A 26410-nucleotide genomic window follows, 5' to 3' on the forward strand; every position below is an offset into this window, starting at 1 on the left:
CTAATTTACCTGCCTGTCATTGTGCTGTCAGGGAATGAATGTGTACGGCTAGCCGGCTGGTAGCTTTGGAAATGTTGCCACTATCAGAATGATATCGCAGCGGGACAGAGGAGAACTTGCTCGGTTTTATACTGTCACAGATCCCAAAAAGCACCAGAAAGGCTACACTGTGTACAAAGTCACTGCAAGGGTAAGTAAAAGGAGGAGGGGCAGTCTGACTGCACGGCTAATGCTAGGTGTTGTTAGCTAGCGTTAATGTATACTAACGTTAGCTGTTTAGCTTGCTAACCAAGCTAATATGATGCAGACACAAGTAATGTTAACGTTAACCTCTTGACGATTTGGCTATGGTAATAACTTTTGTGAGCACAATTTGTTTTTCTTTATGATCATTGGATTGCCTGGTTGCTAACTTACATTCGCAATATTAGCCGGACAGATTGAATCCGACCTAAAGTAAACGATGTGTTAACCTGGTATTAACCGTAGCTAGCTAGTTAGTGGTTTATGTTGCGTTACAATAGACGAGCCTTAAGGAGATAATGTTAAGCACATTTAAGCATAAAATAATCAGTTCAGACTCTAACATTAGCTGGACAGCTGGTTTGTGTCATTATATTTTGAGGCAAGTTTTCCCTCTCAGCTTTCCAGAGAAATACCTTGAAATAAGTAATTAACGTTGATGATGATGAAATCAAACTCGCTATTCAAGCTGGGATGAAGGAATGTCAAGGCCCTGTATCTATCTCCCAGAGTAAGGTCCTGCTATACTCTGAAAGAAATTCAAGTTGCAGTTTTGGACAATAAGCCTTTGATTTGTAATCATGGACCCTTGGTTCTACTGATAATATACAACAACTCACAGATCAGGTGTTGGTCAAGCGAAGTAAGTCTTCTAATGATGAAATTAATAGACATTTACCGTTATTCATTTACGCTTCTGTCAGACCTCCAGTTTGGTGCTTGAAGTGATTTTACAGATAGATGGGCACAATCCCAGTTTAATTAGCCGATAAGAACAGGCTGAGTTTCTTTTTCTACGCCTGCCATCCTGCTTGTTATGAATGTTGGTGACATCTCGTTCTTACACTCAGGACCTCCGTCATTCGCCATATAATGCACTCATTGTCACTCTCAGAGTTGTGTCCCTGCTTATACTTGCCTCCCAAGAAACCAGCACTGGCATATTATACATGTAGATAGGAATCACTTCCGTGGAGGCTCTAAAGCCTTGGGTTCTCTTCTCCCTCTTCCACACAGATAATCTCCAGGAAGAACCCAGAGGATGTCCAAGAGGTAAGACATTCAGTCATTGTTTTTATGTTGTGGCTGTGTGAGTGTGCAAAGCAGAATGTTGACTTTCTTGAAAGTGTGTGATTAAAGGAATTTCCCCTGCAGGGTTGGAAGATAAACAAGCACTGCTGCTGTACATATAGTATAAGCTATCTATTATCTCTGCACTAAGTGTGTTGAGGCCTTTCAAGACCACTATAATAACACATTTAAAAATGTGCAGTTTTACAATATTTATTTATGAAATTAAGTTGAGATACAAGTACATTTGTGAGCTGTATGTGGCTCTATATTTCCTGTCCACTTCCTTACACATAGGGCTGGGCAATAATTATCGCAATATAATTTTCCTCAATAGCAATATAATTAATGTTCAATATTTCGTCAATTAATATTTGGTTTAATTCATTTGAAAATTAGCACTTACAAATTAGCACTTTGTTTGTTTGAGGAGGAAAAGGGACTGAAAAAAGATTTACTAATCAAATTTGTTGAAAAAGATTTTGTCATAATAGTTTTGAATGTTCTACGTCAGATTTGTTAAGTAATCTTCTGCTTGGCATAAAGTGTCACATTCTGACCAAAAAGAAAAGTTTAACCACATAATTAACCATCTGGTTTCTTCAGTTTTCACTCAGGAGCAAAAATCAGCGTTTAAACTTGAAAGAAATAATGATTTGACATATATCGTGGTAATTATCAATATCACAGAATTGTTATCGATATATTTTGGCCATATCGCCCCGCCCTACTTACACATGAGATCATATAAAGGAAAGCTTTTTTTGGCCAGAAAAGTTGTCAGAAATAAGCCATTAAATAGGCCTACATCAGAAGAATTGTTGCATTCCTTTTTTGCACATATTCATTCATTTAGCCTTTTGTTTTTACGTTCCAAGCTCACTGTCGCTCACGTCAGAATACTGACTCTCCGGCTGTTATTGGCCATAGATTATATATTAAGGAATGCCTGTCACATCTTCTCTCAAAACAACAGTTTTGTCTTTTAAAATGTTTTAACAGAACATGTAACAATTCCCCTTTTCTCAAAATGTACCAATGAACATGCAGTAAAAACACACATGCATGCTCTATTATATTTGTCACACTGAGGAATGCAGTCTAGCCTGGAACCAGCGCTAATGCAGCAGGCATGATGTCAATTACGGCACTCATGCTTCTAAGAGACAGTGAAAGAGTTTTGCCTGAAAACACATCCCTCCATTATTGAGCAGTGCTCCTGGTTGGGAGTAGTGCTAAGTCCATTTTTTCTCAAAGCAGCAGGCTGGTCAGGATTTTAGCAATTACAACATATTTAGTATTCAGGTTTCGCTTTATCCCACAGAGGAAGGAACTACTTCGCCGATGTTTCTGTGTGAGTGCTGTGACTTGTTGTGTTTTAGGGTTTTATTGCATGAGATGTTGGTGAAATGAAGAATGTAACTTGTCATATGAGTTAGATTGTTTCATGTGTTTGCATGATTTGTGCTATTGTTTAAGTTTTTCGAATGTTGTCTTTAACAAGACATGAATATTCGAATCATCCAGTTATTAAATAAATTAATATTAATTAAATATTTAAAATAAAAACATGATAATGAGATTACTACGGAAGCCCGGACATTTACTTTTACAGACAAGTACAAAAAAGTTACTTCTTCAAGCAGTGTTTGGTAAGCTGTATTTATATAATCCATTTGGTGAAGCTTCCCATGTCTTGAACCACAAAATCCGCCTTCCCCCGTCATCATCGATCTTTCCTCTCTCTCTTTCTGTAGATAACAGTATGGAAGAGATACAGTGATTTCCGGAAGCTTCACCAGAACCTCTTGCAGCTGCACAAGAATGTATGTAGCCAGTCGGAGCTGTTTCCTCCCTTTGCCAGGGCCAAAGTCTTTGGTAAGAAACTAACCCCCCTTGATTCTCCTGTGTCAAACACACACAAAAGTGATAAAGTTAAAGAGACCAAATGCTTGTCTTTGGTCTTTTTAAAAAAATGCTTGCATTCTACATAGCTGTGTAGAGTCTTCTTTTCCTGATTGATATTTTTGGTTCAGGACTGGAGAAGTATTGATGCCCCTGCCACCTTGAGACAGCTCAGTGTTATTACTCGGTAACCACTTGCTTAAAGGCGTTCCCGCTCTTTATGTGTGCGTATCTTTCTATGCATTTATGCATGTGCAGGTCGTTTTGATGACTCTGTAATTGAAGAAAGAAGACAGTGCTCCGAGGATCTGCTACAGTTCTCTGCCAATATCCCTGCTTTGTATAGTAGTCAGCACATCCAAGATTTCTTCAAGGTACTCAAACACACACACACAGACACACACACGCGGCAACACAAACATACTCTCAGAGAGACAATAGACTGCAATGTTTTTCATTATTTTCAAGGGAGGTGAGGTCCACGACGGCTCAGAGCTCATTGGACCAGCTGAACCTTTTTCTGAGTTCCTGGCGGACAGTTTATCAGACTGCAGCTCTGACGGTATGGTTACACACAATAACTGTTCCTCAGAAACAATCTTCCCCATAATTTACAATGACTGTTAATTCGTATTTGCTCAGAGATGTTTGCTCACATGTTTTTCAGTTCAAAAAGACATCAGTGGTGCAGATGATTTGACCATCACATCTGAGTATGGAGGTAAGGTTTGTCTATGCATCAAAATAATTCATATTAATATGAAGTGTGTATCTGTCTGTATTGAGCCTAGCATTGTTTTCTTCCCCAGGCCCATCCAGTGACAGCGACCTGACCTCCCTGGCTGTAGATACAGACTCTTTGGCTGGGCTTGATGATGGCATGGCCTCAGGCCGCACCTCCCCAAACCAAACACAGGGGGGAGCCACCAACATTAGCAACAGCTGGAGCCCTCGCTTGCCCTCCCTCCACACACGCCGCACCCCGTCTCCTGCCCCAGTCCCTGCCTCCTCAGCCCCTAACCCAGAGGTCAGCTGGCCAGGCCGAACGCCACACTTCTCCGGCAGTCTGAAGAAAACCAGCGGTGGCAACCCTAAGGACGTGAAGTCAGACTACCTGGACAGAGCCAGTGAGCTCATCTGTTTGGCTGTACAGAAGGAGAAAGAGCTGGACTTCCAGGCAGCTTTCTCCTGCTATCGCAGCGGAGTGGACCTGCTGCTGCAAGGAGTGCAAGGTCAGTTTGGGAGGGAGTTATTTTACTGACAAAACAAATAACATGGTATTTTACTGTGACAGCTGGTTTAAAGTGTAGTCACATTTGACCCTCCCTGTCTGGTGAACACCCACATCTTTCAAACTGCCCCCAAATTGCAGTGCTGGGTTTCTGTTTAAAAATTGTAGTCTCCGCATCCAGATTCAGACATGAGGAAGCTCTGTCCAGGGTCACAGACCTATAAAACCTTTTTCGCAGACAAAGTCAGACTTGTCATGGCTACTTGTGAACCCATTGAAAATCTTCAAAAAAGTAAATCAAAAAGTACTGCCAGACATGAGCCAGAATTTTAAAACAATCCTTAAAACGTTTGTGGATGTGGGGACGGGCAAGCTGGCCAAAGTGGTTTTGCGAACCGCTGGTGGTCTTGAACAGATATATTTTACAGGCAACACAACTGGATTGAAGAATGTGTCAAAACTAGCAACATCATTGGGAGAAGAGAGGATTCTTCTGCTTTTATTTCACACTTGCTTTGGCATTGGGAACGTCTCTTTACCAATAAAAACCTGTGACCCTGACGTTGCATCCTTCAGTGTGGAGGGGCTAAACCAAAATCACTTTTCATATTTACTTTGTGGCTATTTTAGCTTATTAGTCATTGCACTGATGTTCTTTTTAGTCAGTAAATAAAATGCTTGTACAGAAGCTTTTGACCCTGCACCATAAAAACTGCTTTGTAAAGAAAAATGATTGATCTCAGTCACCCTCTTTTCAGGTGAGCCTAGTCCCACTCGGCGAGAGGCAGTGAAGAAGAAGACTGCAGAGTATCTGATGCGTGCAGAACAGATATCCAGTCAGCATCTGAGAAGCAACATGGGTCAAGGGTCAACACAGACAGTGGTGAGTGGGAGGGAAATGTATGCTGTCTGTGTTAGATTATGCAAATTAGCTTTATATGCATGCATCCACCAGGGTCCTCAAACCCGAGTGTGGTTGGGTTTATTACATATGAAAACATTACAGCAAGTCTGTGTTGAAACACGTTAAACCCATTTATTTCTTATTGTTATTTCTTATTTATATATTATTGTCATTTTTGCACTCATTGGTTAGCTGTCCAACAACTTGTGTGTGCTGCCCAGTAAGTGGCTAAAAAAATTCAGTTATTGCACGTTTAAAGAAACAAACACAAATGAGTGATTTCCTTAACATGCAATTTAGTTCAGTCAATTTAGTTGTATTAGTCTAAATTGTGATGATCACAGACTAGAGGTTATCTTTTTATCTTCGTGACGCTGACTGATTGCTCGATGTCATGATACCTAATGAATATAACCATAATTTAATGACAAAACTGTATAATTGGGGTTTTCTGTTTAAGGCTTTGGGGGCGCAGTGCTGCCCGTCCACCAGCAGAGGAGGCCAGCAGAGTCCATCTGAGGAGCTGAGAGCTTTCAGGGTGCTGGGCGTCATAGATAAGGTCAGTTTAATATTGCAATTTATTTTAATATTATTATAATAATAATAATAATAATAATAAACACAGTAACATAGTTAAAATGGAGAGGGAGTATTCTTAATTTGAAACAGTAATCGTGGTCGTAACAAAGTAATTACACTTAGGTCTGGCAGACACTCTAAGTGGATGGTATCCATCTCCAGATTTCTCCTCCTTGTGTCCTTTCCTTCTTTGACCATCTATTTAATCAGGAGCAATAAAGTGTAATAGATTTACTGGATGGAATGGTACGGGCTGAGTGTTTGTATGTTCAGCATCAGTTATGACTACCACAAGGTCAGTTTAGGTTGCTGGTCCTCTCAACCAGCTGCCGGCGAAGCAACTTCACCACTCAGCCATGAAATGACTTGGCAAGCAGCTCACAACAACAAGAGCGGCACACAACGCTGAATCAGTGATGCTCATCCTCCACACACACAAAACCCCAAGGAAAATGTTGACACAATACCAACATGTGTTACACTACAGAGGTGCATGCAAACTCCAAAATATGTCAGAAACAAATCAGAGACAAAGCAAAATAAAACCATTAGCAGAAAATTGCGCTATCCTGAAATTGCCCGCCTTTCCTCTCCTCTTTCTCCTCCTCCTTCCTCCTTTCACTTTTAATGGGGACAGAAGGGACAGATGGAGACAGCTCCTCACCCTAATGCCCCCCTCTCTGCCCCTCTCTTCTCCCCCTCCCCCCTTCCCTGATGTTTGTGTCTTAATTATATTAGCGCCCTGGCTAGCACTGCCACTCTGTTTACTCACAGCTCCATTCATATCCATTTAGCCTGCACCTGTTTGGTCCCAGCCAGGGTCACATGGAGAGAATGCACCCACAAAACATACGCACGCACTCTACGACGCACAAACACAAACCAGTTCACACACATATGCTCAGGCTCTCCCCTGAGAAGGTGAGGGAGCAGAGGAGCAATGGAGATGTCAGAGAGAAGGAGGGAGGAAATAAAGATATCAGGAAGTGAAATGAGAGATGGTAGGAGCTCCTTTTTGGGGGTACAGATGGAAAGAAAGGAGGGATTTGGAGATGGCACAGCTAGAAATTCTATGTCTGCTATGAAGCATTGCACCGCTCTGTAGTATTTCAAGGAACACATGCGCTCCAAAATCAAAACATTTAGCAGCACAAGCAAGAAATGAGTGCACCTTTTATATCTGAACATAAATGTGCATGACCAGCCGTTTGGCTGGCAGATTGCTTATATGTCCCTAGAGATATAACAATTACAGATTTTGTTGGTACGATTATTGTCAGAAATAATCACGGTTTTCGATTATTTTGTATTAATTATTTTCACAACACTAGTAATGACTTAAGTTGATTTTTTATTTAATTTTATATTTAATTAGATTAATGTTTATATTTCTATAATATGTAAGTATTATTAATATAAGAGGAATATTAACTTTTATCCACAAGGGGAAATTGTTATTATATATAAGGAGGGGACAAAACTGTACCGTTACTGTCATCAACTCTCATCCATACATATATTTTAGTGAAAATGTGAGAAAGAGATTGAGTGCAGTGTTAACTGAAATGCAGGTAATTGGTAGCCTATAGTCCTGAAAGTCAATAAGCTCCTGATGTATGTTAGTGTTTTTCACCTTGCAACATTTTCTCAGCACAGACAGGAGAAGACAACAGGATGTAACGTTAAATGTTCAGTGACTGAAGGTCTTTAGATGACTACTTTCTTAGGCGTTCAAAGCTATGTGGTGATCCCGCAGGTGCTGCATCAAGTTTAATGTAGTTATTCACTCTTGTAGCAGGAACCTTTTAACGGGTGATCCGTCATCTTCAGTAATGCCCTGGTCAGTCTTAGTGTAGCCTACCCGAAATGCTCCCACACTGTCGACTACAGCTGTTTCTTTGGTGGAAATAAAGCTTCACAGTTTGGCCCCTCTGCCATAGTTTAGCCAGTGTACAGTAGCCTCTGATAAGCACGACACTTAAGCTGGTGCACCGCTACTTTGTTTTGTTTTATGCAAGTTGCCACAGTTTTGTTCCATGCAACAGAAACACTCGGTGTTTGGGAGCCTTTATGATTAATTAACCGACGTTTTAAAGCACGGTTAAAAATCTGGTAATCACTGCATCCCTAATGTCCCTTTTTGTGTATGTTGGGGCTGCAACGAACACTTATTTTTCAATAATGATTAACCTGTCAGTTATTTTTTTCTATTGCATATTATAGCATTGTAGAATAGTATTGAACCCCTCCCCTCTTTTGTAGTTACACTACAGACATTTATAGATTCCTTTTAGTCATTGTTATGTGGCTGGGTCAACACAGCAGGATGCGACGTGTTACTGCCAATTTTTCTAGTATAATTTAGGGACCTACATTTATCTTACAGTGACCCTTATGTGTACCCTGACCTGGTCGTTGAACAACATCGCACTGGAGGACGTAACCACTTACAGTACTGTGATTGTCTGTTCATACCTGGCAATTAATGTCACTCTTCCATCACAGGTTCTTTTGGTCATGGACAAGAGAACACAAGAGACGTTCATCCTAAAAGTAAGTGTGTGTGTGTGTGTGTGTGTGTGTGTGTGTGTGTGTGTGTGTGTGTGCGCACCCCGCATCCTTGTCGTCCTGACTGTAAGTGTGAAGTGTGCCAGAAGCCCCTGTGTGTGACCGGTGTAATTGATTCTAATGTGCCTGTCCCTGTCAGCTCCTCTGCTCTCAGGTGTGAGATGTGAGCCAGATGCCAACGCACAGCGCAGGCACAGATGACTACACACACACACACACACACACACATACATCTACACACACTCGCAGCCAATGTGAACTTTTACGTGTAGCGCTGATAGATTTGTGTGGCTCTGTTAAAGTCACGCACTGTATGTGGCTTGATGAATCCAGTGACTTTGGGTTGCCATGGGGCATAGCTGGCACCTCTTTAATGGGAAGTTTCTCCTTTACACCTTGTTCTACACACATACTAAAACACACCTGCCTTCACCTTCCTCTGATCATGTCCTCTTTATTTGGGTTAATTTGGCTTTTCTCCCCTTGTTCTTAAATGCACATTGTTTTTTTTCTTGCGTACCTTACCTTTATTTACTCACCTCCTTTTCCTCTCCCTCCTTATTGCAGGGTCTGAGGAAGAGCAGTGACTGTGGGCGGACTAAAAGAACAATCATGCCTCACTCTGTGCCCCACATGGTGCGGCTAAGGAAGTTCATTGTCTCTGAAGACACAGTTTTCCTTTTGCTGCAGTATGCTGAAGGTAAGACACACTCATCTCATGCTCATCTGTTTCGTTTCCCCTCTTTTGTCTTCTTTACCTCCAACTGTCTTTTCCACTCCTTCACCTAATGTCTCTTCCTTTCTTCTCCCACCCCTCTCTCTGCCCTTGTTCCAGACAGATGTTTGATAGAGATGGGTGTGTGTCACAGGTCATTATTCTGAATACCAGGTGGCGCCATGCTTCATTAGCTATGCCAACACCTGGGCCTCCTTACATCCCACTCACTCTAGGATGTGTGTGTAGCTCATGTGAGTGGGTGAGTGCGTATAATGAAATGCAGCAATATTTTTTAATGCCCTGTAACGTATTCAATCTGGCACACTCTATAACCGCCCTGCGCTAATATTAGTGGACAGTATTGAATATCATATGGGGCTGTTCAACATGATCTAATTAAGCGAATCAAATGCCAGAAAAGGAGTAGTTTCACAACAGTCTTATCCTAGCTCTGTGATTCAGAAAGTCCAAGGTTGCTCTTTATGTTTCTACAGGATGCTGTTAGCAGCTGATGGTTTAAATGAGGATAGACATGCAGAGGGTAGGAGGCAGTGACCTGAGTGACATTGGACAAAACAACATGTGGATGGTTTTACTTTCTAAACCATCAAGCTGCCCCGCTATCATTACCATCCCTGTGAACTCCCTATCCATTCTCATCACACACAACAGATGCTGGCTTCCAATTGCTCACACTACAGGTGTGTGTGTGTGTGTGTGTGTAAGACAGAGAGAAGTCACAATGCTAACATTACACTTGGAACCTGAGGCACACATCCACCCCAACCCCATTTGGCCAAATTGACCTCAATCATAACAGTTTTTGTTTGCCTTGGTTACTCATTCCTAAGTGGAAACTAATGACCCTTTTTCCAAATAGTCCCTGTAACTGAGGAGCCCCAGAAACCAAAGTCAGGAACTAAATGTCTCTTTTGCACATCCTATTTGCTTTTCCACAGCATCTGAAAACTGAATATTAGGTCATTTAGACAGATAGCAGAAAGCTATTTTTCTTTCTCCGTAGGGGCCCACAGGTCATTCTTCCGCCGCTGTTTCTGCTGTAGAACTGAGCTACATTGAAACACCTACAAGAGTGGATTAGAAGTCTACTACATAAATTTGTTACTTGGAATGATAATCAGTAAACCATCCCTATCCCTGTGTTGATACTACCAGCACCCAGTGCTTACTTACTGTGTGAATGAATGATGTACACAAATTGTAGCAGCCTTGAGTCAGCATCTTTCAGTGGTGCTACCTCTGTAGCACGAACCTTTTGGACAATGGAAATTATGGCCTAGGTACTAAATTTAGACCAAGGTGTACCCCTGGTTGAAACACAGGTGAAGTTGCTGATTTCCTAAAAACATTCCTGGAAAAGTTCCTGCAGAGGAAATGTGCTGTAATTATCCAGAAATTGCACAGTTTTCTCTCCAATTCCTCCTTCCTCCTCTTATTATTTCTGCTTACCACTGTATGGGATACACCCTATTTTTTCCATTGTCTTTAATGCCCTGTTTCCTTAATCTTCAGGCGGGAAGCTATGGTCTCACATTGGAAAGTACCTTCGTAATTCCAGCCCAGAGGAGAGCTTTGACATTCCTTTCATCCAGAAGAGCCACACTGCGGCGGTACACTCTCCCCAACATATTGTACCACTTCTGGATGTAGGTTCAGCCAGTTCTGGTTCTGGGCCGCTTGCATGTTCTGATTCAGTCTCAGGGCTGCAGAAGGAAGTGGAGGACCTCATCACGTCTCCTCAGAAACGTGTTCTCGTCCCCAGGCTTATCGAACAAATCGGGGCCCAGTCAGACTCCGGAGCCAACTCTGATGAAGAGTGCACCAACAGTTATTTGACACTTTGCAATGAGTACGAACAAGACAAAGTAGAACCAGATGCACTAGAAGAGGAGGAAGGGAAGAGTGAACAGGAAATGCTGTCACTGGAAGTGCCCATAGCGACGACCACCCCTTCCTCACGTAGTCGCTCGTTGCTCAGCAACGACAGCCTCTCTTCACCTATCAGCTCTCAGGAACTTGGCTTTTTCACAGAGTCGTCCGACAAAAGTGGCCACACCCTTGACAATGAGCAATACCACGGCGAGGGACAGGACCACGGTGAGGTGTTCAGTCCTTTGTCCTCGCCTGTTGTGCCTTTGTCTCTGGATCAGTCCAAGCACACGCCAATGGAGTTCTTCCGTATTGACAGCAAAGACAGCGCAAGCGAGGTGACCTGTCTCGATTTGGGAGAGCAGCGACCCTCTCATAAGCAGGTCCCCCTCTTTTCTACATCTGACCTGGGCTCGGACGTGACTGAGGATTTTCCAGAGCTGGCTCAGGAGGTGAAGGGCCACAGCTTGGAGACTTGGGGGTTGGACTGTAGCGATAAAGGCTCCAATGAGTCAGTGCCAGTCATTTCATTTAAAGAGGCAGTAGTTGAGGATGAGGGTCACCCACCAGACCTTTTGGTCAACCTGCCTGTAATGAGTGGGACTGGAGACTCTTTACAGGAGGAATTACAGACTTCGGGTGTGTGTCTGGGCCTCGAGGCCACAGCCTCTCCTCAGAAGTTAATCCAGCCTGATGTTTTACAACTTCACAGCCAGTCTGAGGAAGGAGAAGAGCAGCCACTAGAGCAGGAGCTTTTATCTTTGTGCACAGCTTCTGCAACTTGTGACAACAGTGTTGCATCTTCCTCTCCCTTCAACTCAGTGTGGGATGACTGCAGCTTGGTGTTTGGGCAAGAAGCCTCTGACAAAATGGTGATTCATCCTGCATGCCAAAATAATGACCTTCCCTTTGACCTTTCAGGTACTGACTCACCTAAAGAGAAACTAGAGGCCAGAGTAAATACTGACATGGATCCAGATCCAAACGGCACAGGCTCTATCCCAGCCACAAACGAGTCTCGTGCAGTCTTGAGTGAGAGTTTATCAGGTCTTGATGGTGAATCATCAAGAGTTATTAGTAATGCAGGTGGCAGCGCATTTGATAAAGAAGTATCACAGCTGTTTGCGGAGCTGGACGAGCTGTTACTGGCTGCATCCCAAGCTTGTATCCCGGAGGAGTTTGTACGGTGCTGGGCCATAGAGATGGTGACCGCCCTGGATTCTCTGCACCAGGAGGGCATCATCTGTCGAGACCTAAACCCCAACAACATCCTGCTCGACCACCAAGGTTTGACATCCATTATAACCACTGCCTTTTTCTGTCTCACAGTGCTGTAGAGAAGAATTTAAAATAGTTTTTTCTGCAATCTCATAGCTCTCCTTAAGCTTATATATTATTTTTTATTTTTAAGTTCAAGTTTACAGTTATTAAAGACCTAATGAAAATCCTATAGACTGTACTAGTAGTTGACATCTCGTCTCTTACACCAAGCAGAAAATCATATCCCTCTGAAGCTGCTGTACTACGTGGAGATCATATTTTTTTTGCTTGTTTTCTCCAGCCAAAAACAAATAACTTGTATGAAGTCAAGATCTCTGTTTATTCCTTTCTTAGAGCAGACAGTAGTTGACTGAGGGACTGTCTCTTTCAGTCTACCATGATGTAATCCATTTGCTAAAATGGAGGCTCTTCGAGAGGCGAAAGTGTTGTTTTACCAGGAGGTCACAGATTCCCCCTCAACTTCTTCTTTTGTCGTCCTGCAATCATCTCTCTCCACCTCGTTATCAACAAGCGTCTAATTAGCTGAGTGGCTGTTTTCGTCTCCCTGGTAGTAATTATTGTTCTAAAGGGCCCATCAACGGCGTAGTGTGGTGCATCAGTCTGGCTAGCCCAGGCTAATGGCCACGGCTACCTAATGACACCATTAGTTCTAATGATAGCGTTAACGGGTAGCCGCTAAACAGGAGTAATCGCAGGGGCTGTGTGCTTGAAAAGCTCGCGCAGAGATGTAGAGAGGCAGAAAGGAATGGAGGAAGGAAGTGCTCACAAGGTGAGTAAACAGTTTGAAAAGTAGCGAGTCGGATTGACACTTGACTGTGGAGGGTTGACAAGAAGTAGAGGATGAGATTAATGTTTCACACTTACACTTTGAGCTGAACACTTTCTGTTTCTTCCTGTCTCCACAGGTCATGTTCAGCTTACCTACTTTTGTAGTTGGAGTGACGTGGAGGAGTCCTATGACAAAGAGGCCATTTCCAATATGTACTGTGCACCAGGTGAGATATACATACAAGTCAGGGTTCAAAGTTAATGTTTTTTTTTTCATTTGCCAGGCAAATGGGTCAGAAGTATACATGCCTGGAGTAAATTTTTACTTTCCCCTATAAAGACTTATTTAGAACCAGTTATTAAAAAAATTATACTAAAGTTAATTGTCATGTTTATTCTTTAGAAATAATGAAGTAAATTAATCAGACAGTGTGTCATACATGCAAAGCAGCAAACATTGTTGCATATTGAAATGGTGTGACAGGTACCTCTCCTTCTCCACAGAGATGGACTTGTTTACTCTGAAGGTGCTTTCAGACCAAAAGTGAAGTGAGCATTGGGGGCGGTGCATTTACATACAAAGTCAATGCAAAGACGCTTGGAGCCGCGATTTTCTGTCAGGTGCAATGCGAAGGCCTTTGCGTGAGTTGAATATTTTCAACTCCAGACACTGAGTCGCAATAGCCTATCAGTGTTGAGCTTGTCTGCACGTCACCGATCGCTTCAGAGCGTTGTGTGGAGAGGGCCAGGCAGAGCGGGAGATTAAAATTCTGCTGGCTGGCGGAGAGCAGCTAAACTTGGGGGAGAGGAGCTGGGAGCAGCGCTGCAGCTTTTGGACAAATAAACACCCGTAGTCGGTGTGGATTATGCTCTAACAACTACGCCGCTTACTCGCGGGAGGAGCTCGGAGTTAACTGCTTTTATTAAATAAGCTTTTTACTTTAGCGATAAATAAGTAATAAATAAATCATCATAAACGCATAAGGATGTTATCTGATAGATAGGTAGATAGATAGATAGATACTCCGTATTGGTTTTGTTCTTTATTGATTCTGTTATTGGTTCTTTTTCATTACTAAATTATTACTTTTAAAAATATATATTATTTAAAAAAGAATACATTCATAACACGATTAGAAGTAAATGTTTTAAACATAACTAAATGATTTTTCTAGAGTAGCAACAGTAATGTTTACGACAGCAAAGTCACTATATAAAGTCAGTATCTCAATAGAAACAAATTTAAAACATCAATTCAATAAATCATATACCTGATCTTGTAATACTAGTAATACGAATAAAGTTAAAGGAAAAAGTGAAGAAGTCCATTTCAGTCCTTCCTCCTATCCTCCTCCTCCCTCTGCATCTGATGCGATTCACTGCCTACAGGTAACCACTGGTAAAGGGGAGCTGCTGGTTTGTCTCAGTCAGCAGCTAAGTTTACAAGAATTTGCCAAATTTTAACTTGCGTGGCAAACAAAGCCCAGCAGTTGGACTACATACAGACAGCTTCCGTTTTAGCTTGTTTGTAACAATTCGCTATCAGCCATGTCACTATTTACTCCCAAAGGTTTAATAGCACTTACTTAAAATACCAAGTGTAGTTGTCGCCTAATCGAGTAATCTCCATCACAACCTCTGTGATCTGCTCGCTGACGTTGCTCCATGTGTTGATGTGGAGGAGGTCAGCCCCTGAGAACAGCGGAGAGGCTGCAGCGTGGTAATAAATTACCCTAGAACAATGCTTTTAATTCTTTGTTGCTAGATTTACTTGCCCAATCTGGTACTTATTGTTGAGCCCAGTACATGCTAATACACTTTATTTCTCTGATTTCTCTTGTGCACTCATTCTACACTTATGAATTAGGAGCCTTGTTTTGTCTGTTTGGATGTCAGGATGTTTATGTGGGGTCAACTCTATGCAGGCATGCAGGGCCTCATTCACAGCCAGACATGAATAAACAATCAAAGCGTGAACAAACCAATCTTGAAACAGATGAACACTGCTTTTTCTTGATTCAGAGATCAACAGAAATCCATATGCAGGGTGCTCTTTCCATTCTGTTCTTTTATGGTTAAAGGAACCACATCTAAAGGATCCATACTTACAGTAATCATCATGGCAGTGTTATTTAACATTTTAATTAACACGCAGAGTGGTTAATATCTGGAGAAGATTGAGAAATGTTCTTTTACCTTTGCAGTTAGTTTTGAGAAGCTGGATCTTGTTGTAGTTCTCTCAATGTCCTGTAGAGTGTGGTGTTGTGCAACAGTGAGCCAGTAGTGCAGTAACCTCTGTGTTACCTCCAGCACTCTTGTAGCAGCTCCGGCATGCTGTTTACAAGCTGCCTAAAACAAACTGCTGCTAGACTACAGCACCATGTCCCTACTTAGCACTTATGTGTGTGTGTGTGTGTGTGTGTTAGGGGTGTTTATATGTGTATGTGTGCACATACATTTGATATCTATAGACGTAAGCTGTTGCATTAAACATATGCCTTGGCTCTAGGGTTGTTGGATAGATTGTGTGTGATGTGTTTAATTACATCTTTCTTAAATATGCAGGATGAATAACAGGTAGCTGAAAACACAGGACGCACTCTGAGACTTACACAATGACCCTCGCACCCATTCACTCTCCCACGTAAATATATTCACACGCACACACGCACACACGCACGCACGCACAAGCACAAGCCAGGAAGGTCACTTCAGATTTAAATCCTCCTTGTGACTAGAACATACAGTATGCCACTGTTGTAATAAATCTGAAAGCAACAAATGCTCGATCTAATATCCAAAGTGTGTATTTTTATTCCCTTTAGCAACAGCTTGTTTAAAAGCCTTCTAATGGAAATCGGAGCGCATAAAGGCATATAGTGGCCAGCGGTAGATGACCTAAAGACACAGCAGTAAAGCTCAGCAGGAGGTGCTTTATGCATAATGTAGCTTAAAGTCTAAGTGCCAAGCCGAGACATGTTTGCCACTTGAGTCATTGTGTAATTAATGTAGTAATTCTCTTGTTAATATAAGTAGTGAGAGATGCTTGTCTAAGAGCATGGATGGTAGGTTTGAAAGGTTAAATATAATGCTGAACAGTCTTGTCTATTTAATAATTTGGCATTCAAATTTAATAATAAACAAAGGTGAATTATGACTAAATATACACTTGTATAGATATTACAGCACTATTAAGCCAATTCTGGATCAGTCAAGTAAAGTAAAATTTTAGCACTTCAACCAATGTTTATTTTCACCATGAAATAATTGAATGTTGTTTATGTTGTGCTGTCCTCAAATGTCATATTTTGTCTGACCAGCAGTCAAAAAACTCAAAGGTATTCATTTTAAAATTAAAAGAAAATTAAACAGAGAAAATTAAACAAATATTCGGACCTGAGAAGCTTTAAGCAGCTTTTGGTTTCTCCACTTGACAAATGATGTAAATGATTAATTGACTTTCAAAATTGCCATTTAATGCCACTATGAATATGCTTTTCAGGCCTGTAAAATGTAGATGTAGTTTGGAATACAAATACAACTATTACCAATGTTGGTAACACAGTGTCTGTTCCTGATGAAAGTAGCAGGAGGAGGCAATAAAAAATATTATATTTATTTAATATATTATTAAATATATTTTTTGTAAAAGTAGCACATCTACTGTAGCTCCTGCTCTTTGAATCACATTTGGGTGGTGTTTTTATTCAGCTCACACAAATAATAATGTTAATGTTGGGTTTAAAATTGAACTGACCTGAGACCAGGTGTGAAAGGTCTTGCTAGTCAAACGACTGTTGATCCCATGTGGATCAATGGATGTAATACACGTTAGCAGCCAGCAGGGGGTGTGTTATGCTGTTGCTGAGCGATAGTAACGCTTCCACATCCAAAACTCAAAGGCTGGCAACTTTTTCTCTTTCTCTTGTGTGTCTCTTATGTCCACCTTTCTTTGATTTTGTAGATTCATGTATACACATATTACAAAGTAATGTCGCTCACCTATTTTGCTTGCTTGTATTTATTGCAAACCCCTATGTTTTGTACATGCATGTATCTGTAGATGTATGTGCTTGTGAACACGCACAGTGTAACGCAGAGGTTAGTGTGTGTGTGTGTGTGTGTGTGTGTGTGTGTGTGTGTGTGTGTCTCCTGCCCTTGTTATGTATTGCTGTTTATCCGGACAGGGTCAGCTCTAGCGATGGCTTCATTCCTGATGACAGATTTATGACTGTTTGCCAGAAAGCTAGCAGGGAGCCTGCTGTGACCGTATGTGCGCCTGTATGTATGTGTGTGTGTGTGTGTGTGTGTGTGTGTGTGTGTGTGTGTCTGTTTAAGAAGGAAACATGTTTTTAAAACGCACACATTCACACCCAAAAAAACACGGGAGTGAACTCGGAAAATACAGTGGCAGGGTATTAATCTATTTATTCTGCACTTCTGCTTATTTACTTTCTCACCATTTTGTCATTACTGATAAACATCAGATGGCTAATGTTTTGTTCTCTAATGAGGAAAAAAAACAAGCTGTTAAGCGGCAGAGTGACGCAACGTAATTTGAGCAGAAATGGAAATTGTTTATTGTTCTGTTGAGGGGGAAGCAAGGCCAAAACCAATTGTCTTTAACGTTTAAGAAAAGGGAAATTCAATATTCTTCCCCTCTGAGGTAACAAGTCAGTTACCGAGGACTCCATCATCGTGCCCGCTGTCGGCTTTCACTCTTTGTTTGTGTTCTTTTACCTGCTCAGCCACAGCACGAGTTAATGGAAGATAAAGTTTAGTTCCCCTTTTGACATGGCACTGTCATGTCATTGTTTAAAAAAAAAATTTAAGTAAGACATTGTGCCCTGAAAGTCCTTTTACTTTATTATTTATACTAATTAATATTTTAGTAGTAGTCTTTTTTTATGCTGTCCTCATAGTAAAGCTGACTTATAGGTTTGTTTTGGAATATATTACTTAATTGTTTTAATCAACAATTCAACAGAGCCTCCCCAGCCTATAAGAAATGCACACACAAACACATGCACACATAGTCTTGGAACACGATACACCAATCCCTCCTTACTTCCTACCTGCTTACATTTTACTTCCTCTTTCAACAATGACTGTCGGTTAAGTTTTTAGGGAAGTCGGCCTAAGAGGAGAAGAGAGAAAGTTCCTTATGGCCCCCAGGAGAGAGGAGATGGATTGTGATTAAGATACAAAGCAGGAGGGAACTGCATTATTGAGGGGAAAGGGAAGAAGAAGAGGCCACGAGGTGAACACGCTGTATTGTGGTGCATCTGAACTCCTCGGTATCCTTTTGTTTTCTTAGAATTCTCATAATTCATTTGAAAGTGTTTCATGTGCTGTTCAAGAAAAGAAAGTGCCAGGTTAGTGGAGGTATGGACACATTTGGAAAATGTACACATCACACAGTCCAATTTGAATGACCCATGGCCTGTGGATGCAGTTAATTCTCCCTTCCCGTCCTCTTTCTCTTTATCTCCCTTTCTCCGTGCTTCGCTCTGACAGAGCGGTAAGTGTAGCCAGCTCCACTGTACTCTCCCTGCAGCTCCTTAGACATTAATCCATTGTGATGACATCGACCTTGCTCTGAGACGTGTGTGTGTGTGTGTGTGTGTCCAGTATTTCCCCTCCAGCTCATAACTACGCAGGTATCACTAGTCCATTCAATGACGATCTTCTCTCCTTGGCTGTCAAAACAGCAGTCCTGGGGAGCCCTGAAGACTGGTTGCTCAGTTGGCTGTGTGAGTGTGTTTAAGCTTGTATGTGTATATGTATGTGTGTACGAAACGTGCAAGTCGCATTATAGCCCTCTCTAACCTTTGCTGTAAGAGAGACACACAGGCCTGTGGAGTCCCCTGAAGCCTCCAGGAGATGAGGGGTCTTTGTCTCTTATGCTCCCCCAGCTGAGGAGCCTGGTCTCTGGGCACACACAGACGTGACCCTGGGTCCCAGCCCTCTGGAGAGAGCAGAGGGAAGCTGAGCGGCACAAGAGGCCATCTGGTACCCAGTGAAGCTAGCACACACACTCTTTCCCACACACATTCACTTTTGACTTAAGCAAACACACTTGGTTTCTGTGTCTAACTTCAACACACACCGTGGAGCCCCAACAGCCTTCCATCAAGTGGCTATCAGGCTGGTTGTGGGTCAGAGTCTCACACAACGTGGCCAGGAGCTAGACCTTAGGTGGAGAACTAGATTTAAAGTGGACAGACTTCCTGTGAAATGTTCATCTTCAGCGGGTTTTGTGGTCTTTACATGTGTGTAGAAGAAGTGTTGGGGTATTGACATTAACACCGGACCAAAGATGGAGAATTTTGGAAAAGGAAGAGAGCCTTATATTAGTTTCAGTTGTCAAGCCAAAAAACAGTCACGGACTGTCAGCAGTTTCTGTGGTAAGGCTGCAACAATTTGTCATTTGATGATTAAATTTAAGGAGTTAATGGACAAAACAAGATGTTTAATGAAATTACTTTAGGCATTAGTAAATTGTAATTATTAATTTGCCACAATTTCCTGACATTGCTAATAAAAATAATTGTTAGTTACAGCCCTGGTTTTGTGCAGGTTGTTTTCAGGAGCTAAAAATAGTGCAAGGAGTTAAAGAAAACTGAACCAAAAATGTTATGCTATTTGTTCTCAGCTGTTCCTGCTTTACATTTCTTGTTGTGTGTGTGTGTTGTGCGAGTGTGTGTTTGAGGTCAGGTCATGCAGATGGTGTGAAGTTGCAGCAGACGGTTCCCTCAATTTAACTGCTTTTTTATTATGCAAATCACCCTTTTATGAGACACGCACTTGTTTGTCTGTGTCTGTGGAAGACTGTGTCCATGTTCTTTTGCTCATTTTGAATTGATCGTATCAATTTAATGAAACATTAAGTAACCCAAGATGCCTAAAGTAAGATAGCTCAAAATGATGTATTCTTATAAGTGGTCTTCTGAGCTTAAGATCAGTAAATTATTTAATTATACACATTGATTATTTACTTATTTTACCATTAGTGTGTTGTTCTTCCCTAATACAGAAGTTGCTTGTTAATTTATTGATTAATTCCGAGTCTTCCCTCTCTTTTGCTCTTGTTTCAGAGGTGGGGGGTATCAGTGAGGAGACGGCAGCATGTGATTGGTGGAGTATGGGTGCCATCCTGTTTGAGCTTCTGACAGGCATGGTGAGTTGAAAAGTACCAAAAAAATGTTTTATCTTTGTTTGCTAAGGTGTTGTGGGATGTCTGTAGGTGTCTTGGCTTTCAACTCTCTCACACTCTTTATGGCCGTGCCAGGTTGTGTGTGTGATTCTGTGCGCGTGTCTGCATGTGTTTGAGTAGGTGGAGTTTGTTGTTTTGGTGTGTGTGTGTGTGTCTATGTGTGCGAGGGATGCGTCTTGGCTGCTGTCTCGTACTCTGGTTCTCGGGGAGTGCCAGGGGTGTCGGTGTGACTTTCTCCCCCAGCCCAGCTCCATCTGCTGGGCCAGGGGGTCAGCTCTCCCCGGGCTTCTTTACTGGCTCCTGAAGCAGCGCTGGGCTTTGAGCGCGCCGATCCGAGGTTGGCGTGGAAGGTGAGGACCAGGGCAGCTCTCAGGGTGCTGGAACTCGGCTGGTCCAGGATCAGACCTGTCTGAGGGACAATCTTTTAAGACGGACTTGGGAGGAAGGGGGTGTATCTCGGAGCATTTTGTTTTTTGTTTGGAAGACAACAGATACATATTTAGCTTTTATACATGTACACATGCTAATTATAAGTTGCTGCTCTCTTGAAGGACAAATACAGACACCCAGTGCAGGTGCAGAGCGGCCCTTCAATTTTTCATTGTCTATTAAATTTGAATAAATTCTAACTGATTGCCAGTGGGCATATTTTCATATCAGCTATCAGTGGTTCCCATCTATGGCCCAAACATGAGTCTGGGTGTTAGGTTAGTGCTATTATGTTGAACAATACATACCCACTTACCTGAGGAGGGGGGTGGGGAGTCACACAGATGTCTCCTTTGATGATTATGTGTGGGTACAGTCCTGGCAAGGATACACACACAGAGGCACACATAGTGTCTCTTGATCCTTGCAGGATAAGATCTTGCCTGGAGCAGTCTTGACTGCAGCTAGGAACCCAGCCAGAACTCCTGCAGCACGCATCAGCATAGAGAGAGAGCGAGAGAGGCAACCGACCTAACTGATGGAGGTGGGGGGGGCACAGGGTCCCCTAAAACAAAACACACAAACAGTTCATGTCTTTCTCTTGTTGCACACGTTCTCTTCTAGCATTTTCAATTTGTAGTTGTAGGTGCACTGAAAGATGTGCTGTTGCAACACACAGTGATTACGGTCATTATTGTCAATTATTTTAACAATGGGGCTGCATTCTGTGGTTGGAAAAGCACTTGCAGGTCTTGTGTTCCCTTACTTCAGATTATGTTTAGTTCAGTTTTCTGTTGGTGCAACAATTCCTTGTAATTGACAGTTTGACCTGGTCAGATTTGACCTCAACAAATAAAAAGTCTTTATATTTACTGCTGCTAAACTGTTGGTCCTTCCGGTAAAGTTGCTCGGTATAAATGATGAATAATGTATAAACGTCATTCTTTCTGTGACACGCAGCAGTTCCAAGAAAGAGCAACAGCAGTGAAATCATTATCTTGTTGTAGTTGGTGTGATCAGTGTTGTTTCAGGTGCTCTGGCTCTTTGGTCTCCTCCTATTTGTCCAGTCCCTGTGCCCTCATATTGACCTAGGCTCTGCGGGTGTCAGTAAATCTGTCCCTTGAGCTCTCAGTCCGTCAGGTTTTCTTTGTTTTGATTGATAGTTATCTATCCTTTTCACCCCTCTGTCCCTCTGTACAGTCTCTGCTGCGGTGCCATCCAGCAGGAATCGGTCGCCACACCGCTCTCAACATCCCTGAGTCTGTTTCAGAGGAGGCCAGATCTCTGCTGGAGCAGGTGAGAGTCCAGTGTGCCACTGGTAACTTTTAATTTCATGCACAGAATTTATTTGAGTCGCCCTCTTAAACTAAAAACTTTACCCCAACTAAAAAGATTTTTTTGTAATTCCGCATAATTTGTTTTTTATAAAACCTTACACACACTTGTAAGTGGAGACTGAAGAAACGTGAACTTGACTAATGCTAAAATAAATTATAGTAGCTCTCGCTCACTGATAGGTTAAATTACTATTGTGTTTACCCATCTTATAAAAATGTGTATGTGTGTCTCTCATTATGTGATATTTAAAATACCCAATTTTTTGGCAAGTCTTTCTCAAGCAGCAATAGTGGTCTGTTTGAAATAAATACAGTACAAGAGCTTGGTTAGCATGACCTGCTACAGTGGCTTAGCAGACACAAAAAAGGCTGTCATCCACCAAAACTGTACCTTTGTCTTCAGAGCACATCAGATAAATGAGTGATCTCTAGGGAGTGCAGCAAAGACATAATGGCAGTCCGAAAATGGAAAAGACTCACTGTAACTTAAAATGATTAGGAATGTATGTATTTTTCTGACAGATTATAACAGATAAACACACATCCTATGCATAGTGGACATGTCCTCAATAACAGAGCTTGCACCATGCTAATATCTTAAAGCTAATTGCAAATCCTCAACACTGGTAATCTTTAGATGTATTTTAATATGGTTAGCATGGATTTATTTCTGCTTAATGTGGCACAAATCTGCCATGAATCCAGTGTAGTTGTAGGGTAAAGGAGTGGTTATGCAGATGCTGTGATATTACTTCATTATTACTTAAAGTGTATTTGGACTGCCCAATGACTGGATTTGCTCATTAGTCATTACACTCAGTGTAACCTGTATGCATGTTAATGCAATAATAGCTTTTGAATGAAGTAACCATAAAGGTTTTGGATGTTAGGTCACACTGCAAAGTGTCATTTTAGAGTCCCTGTGGCTCTCTACTGTAAATGTATAGATTTAAGCCTAGTTCACACTACACAATTTTTAGCCCAATTTGCCGACCGTCAGGCTGTGATCGGGGGTAAATCAGCGGCTGATCTGCGGTCAGCAGTCGTTATGTGTGAACAACTCAACGACGCAACAAAACGGCTCCCCGACACATTTCTGACACATCGCCGATATCTGCAAGATATCTAGCATGCCACATATCTGGAAGAGTCTGCTGACTTGACATCCACATCCAGCCAATGAGAGCAGGTAGCTGGCGGAGCAGGCAGCTACTTTTCAGTCACGTAGTATGAACGCCACAACGAATTCAAGACTCCCGTCATGTTGTGTAGCAAGTTGTGTAGTGTGAACAGCACGGCCGTCGTCCGACGCTGAAAGTCGTGTAGTCTGCACGAGCCTTTTGGTCACTGGCTTAAAATTCTGCTTGTTTCTCTTTTTTGATTAGTCATTTTACCTGGTTTCTTGTTGACCTAAAAATGTGTGTGTCTTATGGTCTCTGTCTTCCATGCAGTTGCTCCAGTACAACCCAATGGAGAGGCTGGGGGCAGGTGTGGGAGGTGTGGATGATATCAAATCCCACCCTTTCTTTGCCAGAGTGGAGTGGCCCAAATAGACGTTGCGCATTGTGGGACTGCCGAAACCAGAGTTGCATGCTGGGACACTGGTTGTCCTGAATGAACTCTCTTCAGACTGGACACACAACTAGATATACAGTAAACACAGATAATGCATTTCTGCACACATCTACCATTTTGTTTACAGCCATTAAGTCTCTGTGTACTTTCGTTTTTGTATGGAATTTGCCAAGAAGCAATGTTACCTTCCTTGTAAATTGCTCATGTCTTTATCTCATAGAAGGTTTACTGTGTAACCTTTTTAGTGCAGGGAACACTTAACAACATGTGTGGTGCAATAATTTATACAGTAAGTGCTGGTACTGAGTGATGATCCACTACAACGTTATTGCTTTCCCACCCCTGATACAGTAGATGTAAGCCAAATGACATGCCTGAGAGTGAGACGTGACATTTTTTGTTTTCACTGCATTCATTAAGTACTGCGTGTTACCCATTCAAACTGACTTAAGTCACCTTTTGTGAAGACATGTGTAATACACTCAGTTTGTTGCCACCTATAAAAGTTATATCATTCCTCACGGAGCATATTTAGATTAGCTGAGAGCGAGACAGGTTGAGGTTTTTTATTTGATGCGGGGGTTGTGTTGCTCTGATCTCTGAACAGATATGATATCATTTCCTACAACATTGTCAAATGTTTTCTTTTGCCAACCCCCTTTTTACTGCCAACCAGCCCACTTACAGTAACAGAGAAGGACACTATGCAAGGTGAATAAACAAAATATGTTGAGGTAGGAGGAGATGGGTTTTTTGTTGTTAAAAATTTAGTCACATTAAGATTGAATTATTTAATAGATTATAGCTTGAAAAAGGGCCAGTCTAACAGACAGCATAAGCCTTCTCCCTGCGTGGTCAGTGTGTTTCATTCAAGAAAAAAAGAATAAAGTAGGATGAGGCTTGAACCACACATTTGAAACCAGCCCCTTTTATAGAGTAGTTGTTTTTATGAATATCAGAGGAAACTCTCTTTACTGAACAACACTGCTTTGTCTGCATGTAAGAATATGATTTATGTAATATATTTAATACAATGAATAGGCTATTGAACAATAAATAATGTGTGTATATATATATGTATAATTTTACCTTTTTTAAAAGATGTGCTGACTGAAAGGTAAACCCAGGTCTTTGATTATGTCCAACTTGTCTATTACGTACTGCCTCATCATTCCAATCCTTTTTATTTGGTTGTGTGTGTTTTATTTTTGAGCAACACATCTGCTAACTTGCCACACAGATCTTATTGCTGATTTTATTAAATCTATAATGAATCCATGGATTACACTCTATATATCACTTCTTATATAATCGGATGAGACTTCTGAGAATTATTGGTGCGTATATAAAACACATCTTAAAAGGTTTACACAGATAATCACTCCACTGTACATGCTGCACTGCGGATTAATACATGTTAACTGACAGATACTGTACATTACCAGGTCCAAATTCCACCTATTAATTCTTCTTATCAGATATAAACATCAAAGTGAGATCAGATTTTTTTATTCATCTGGTTTGGTCTCTGTTGAATGCTCACTCTTTTCTGTGCTGTGAGTCTATACTGGTCTGTCCGAGCACTATGGATACCAATAAACATACCTGGATCAGTACATCTACATGCTTCTTTCATAGATTCAATCGTTATGTGTAAGGTTCGGGGGGAGGGGGTGGTTCTGAGGCTACAGCCCCTCTTATCAGCAGGACTGATGATACCCCTAGAAAGCCACTGTCACTCCCGCTGAGTGTCACTGTGACGATAATACGAGCCAGCACACAGGCAAGCAAACGCACATTTGGCATGTTAAATCCTAAGCACTCACTGATAACACTCGGGTGGGGTTAGGGTATGCCCAGCTTCCAGTTTTAAAAATGAGTTTTTCACCGTGATTAAACAAAGCAATGCAGAAAATGGTTGACTCCCTTAATATTAAACACAAGCCAACTTGGAGTAGAAGTGTATTTTTGGCAATTAAGTCAATATGGTAGCCAATAATAGAAGAATATTTTAGAGAGATTTTCAAATTTGCTTTCTTGCCAGAAGTCAGATGAGAAGATTGATACCATTTTATATGTTAAATATGTGATTGGAGCCATCAACCACTTAGCTTATCTTAGCTTAACATAAAGATTAAAAACAGTCAAAATACAATGTACAAAATAAAGTATACAAAAACAGTTACTGCTCCTGCAAAGAAGTTGGCCGGCACATAAACAATATATAATGTGAGTTTAGTAAGCTTTAGAGGTGGAAGTAGGCAGATATTGTAACTACTGGACAGAGCCAGGCTAGGTTTTCCCTCCATTTCCAGTGTTAATGCTAAGCTAAACAAACCAGCTGCTGGCTGTAGCTTCATGTACTGTACAGCGTACAACCATGAGACTGGTATCAATCTTCTCATCTAGCTCTCAACAAGAAAGCCAATAAGCATATATCCTAAGAAAAAGAATAATTGCTTTAATTAGCAGGATTTGACTTGCTGATTGATTTGCTGGACAGCTCTTCACCACTGCAGCTTTAAATGTGAGTTGAACTTGGCGGTGATGGTGGGTATTTTGGCGGGACCCTGGCTTTTTTTAAACATTTAAAAATCAATCACATGTCCTTTGTGTGTCAGTAAGATCACTCAACATTCTTCAAAATCATCTCTTAAAAACTGATTTGATAACTTTTTCATATCAGAATATTTTC

The 26410-nt window shown here is 41.5% G+C and overlaps 1 protein-coding gene across 1 annotated transcript; it reads left to right on the forward strand.

The window, feature by feature from the left end:
* Positions 1-25331, forward strand: rps6kc1 (ribosomal protein S6 kinase polypeptide 1). The gene is made up of 16 exons (XM_038726759.1): positions 1-190; positions 1261-1296; positions 3072-3192; positions 3478-3593; positions 3688-3781; positions 3887-3940; positions 4029-4451; positions 5209-5333; positions 5815-5913; positions 8439-8486; positions 9069-9201; positions 10753-12396; positions 13296-13385; positions 20256-20338; positions 22004-22099; positions 23592-25331. The coding sequence occupies exons 1-16, from the start codon at positions 89-91 to the stop codon at positions 23691-23693; spliced, it is 3366 nt and encodes a 1121-aa protein (XP_038582687.1). The 5' UTR covers positions 1-88; the 3' UTR covers positions 23694-25331.
* Positions 25332-26410: the final 1079 nt, after the last annotated feature.

Source organism: Micropterus salmoides, unplaced genomic scaffold, assembly GCF_014851395.1.
Source record: "Micropterus salmoides isolate LMB-PRFRI ecotype aquatic unplaced genomic scaffold, ASM1485139v1 Ms_hic_scaffold_18, whole genome shotgun sequence".
Classification (NCBI taxonomy): Eukaryota; Metazoa; Chordata; class Actinopteri; order Centrarchiformes; family Centrarchidae; genus Micropterus; species Micropterus salmoides.

Bases quoted from the DNA above. Each gene is read 5' to 3' on its own strand.
- rps6kc1 (XM_038726759.1), top strand. From the start codon at position 89: ATGATATCGCAGCGGGACAGAGGAGAACTTGCTCGGTTTTATACTGTC. The intron at 1,297-3,071 runs GTAAGACATTCA...CTCTTTCTGTAG, and splicing joins ACCCAGAGGATGTCCAAGAG to ATAACAGTATGGAAGAGATA. The intron at 13,386-20,255 runs GTGAGATATACA...CTCTTGTTTCAG, and splicing joins CAATATGTACTGTGCACCAG to AGGTGGGGGGTATCAGTGAG.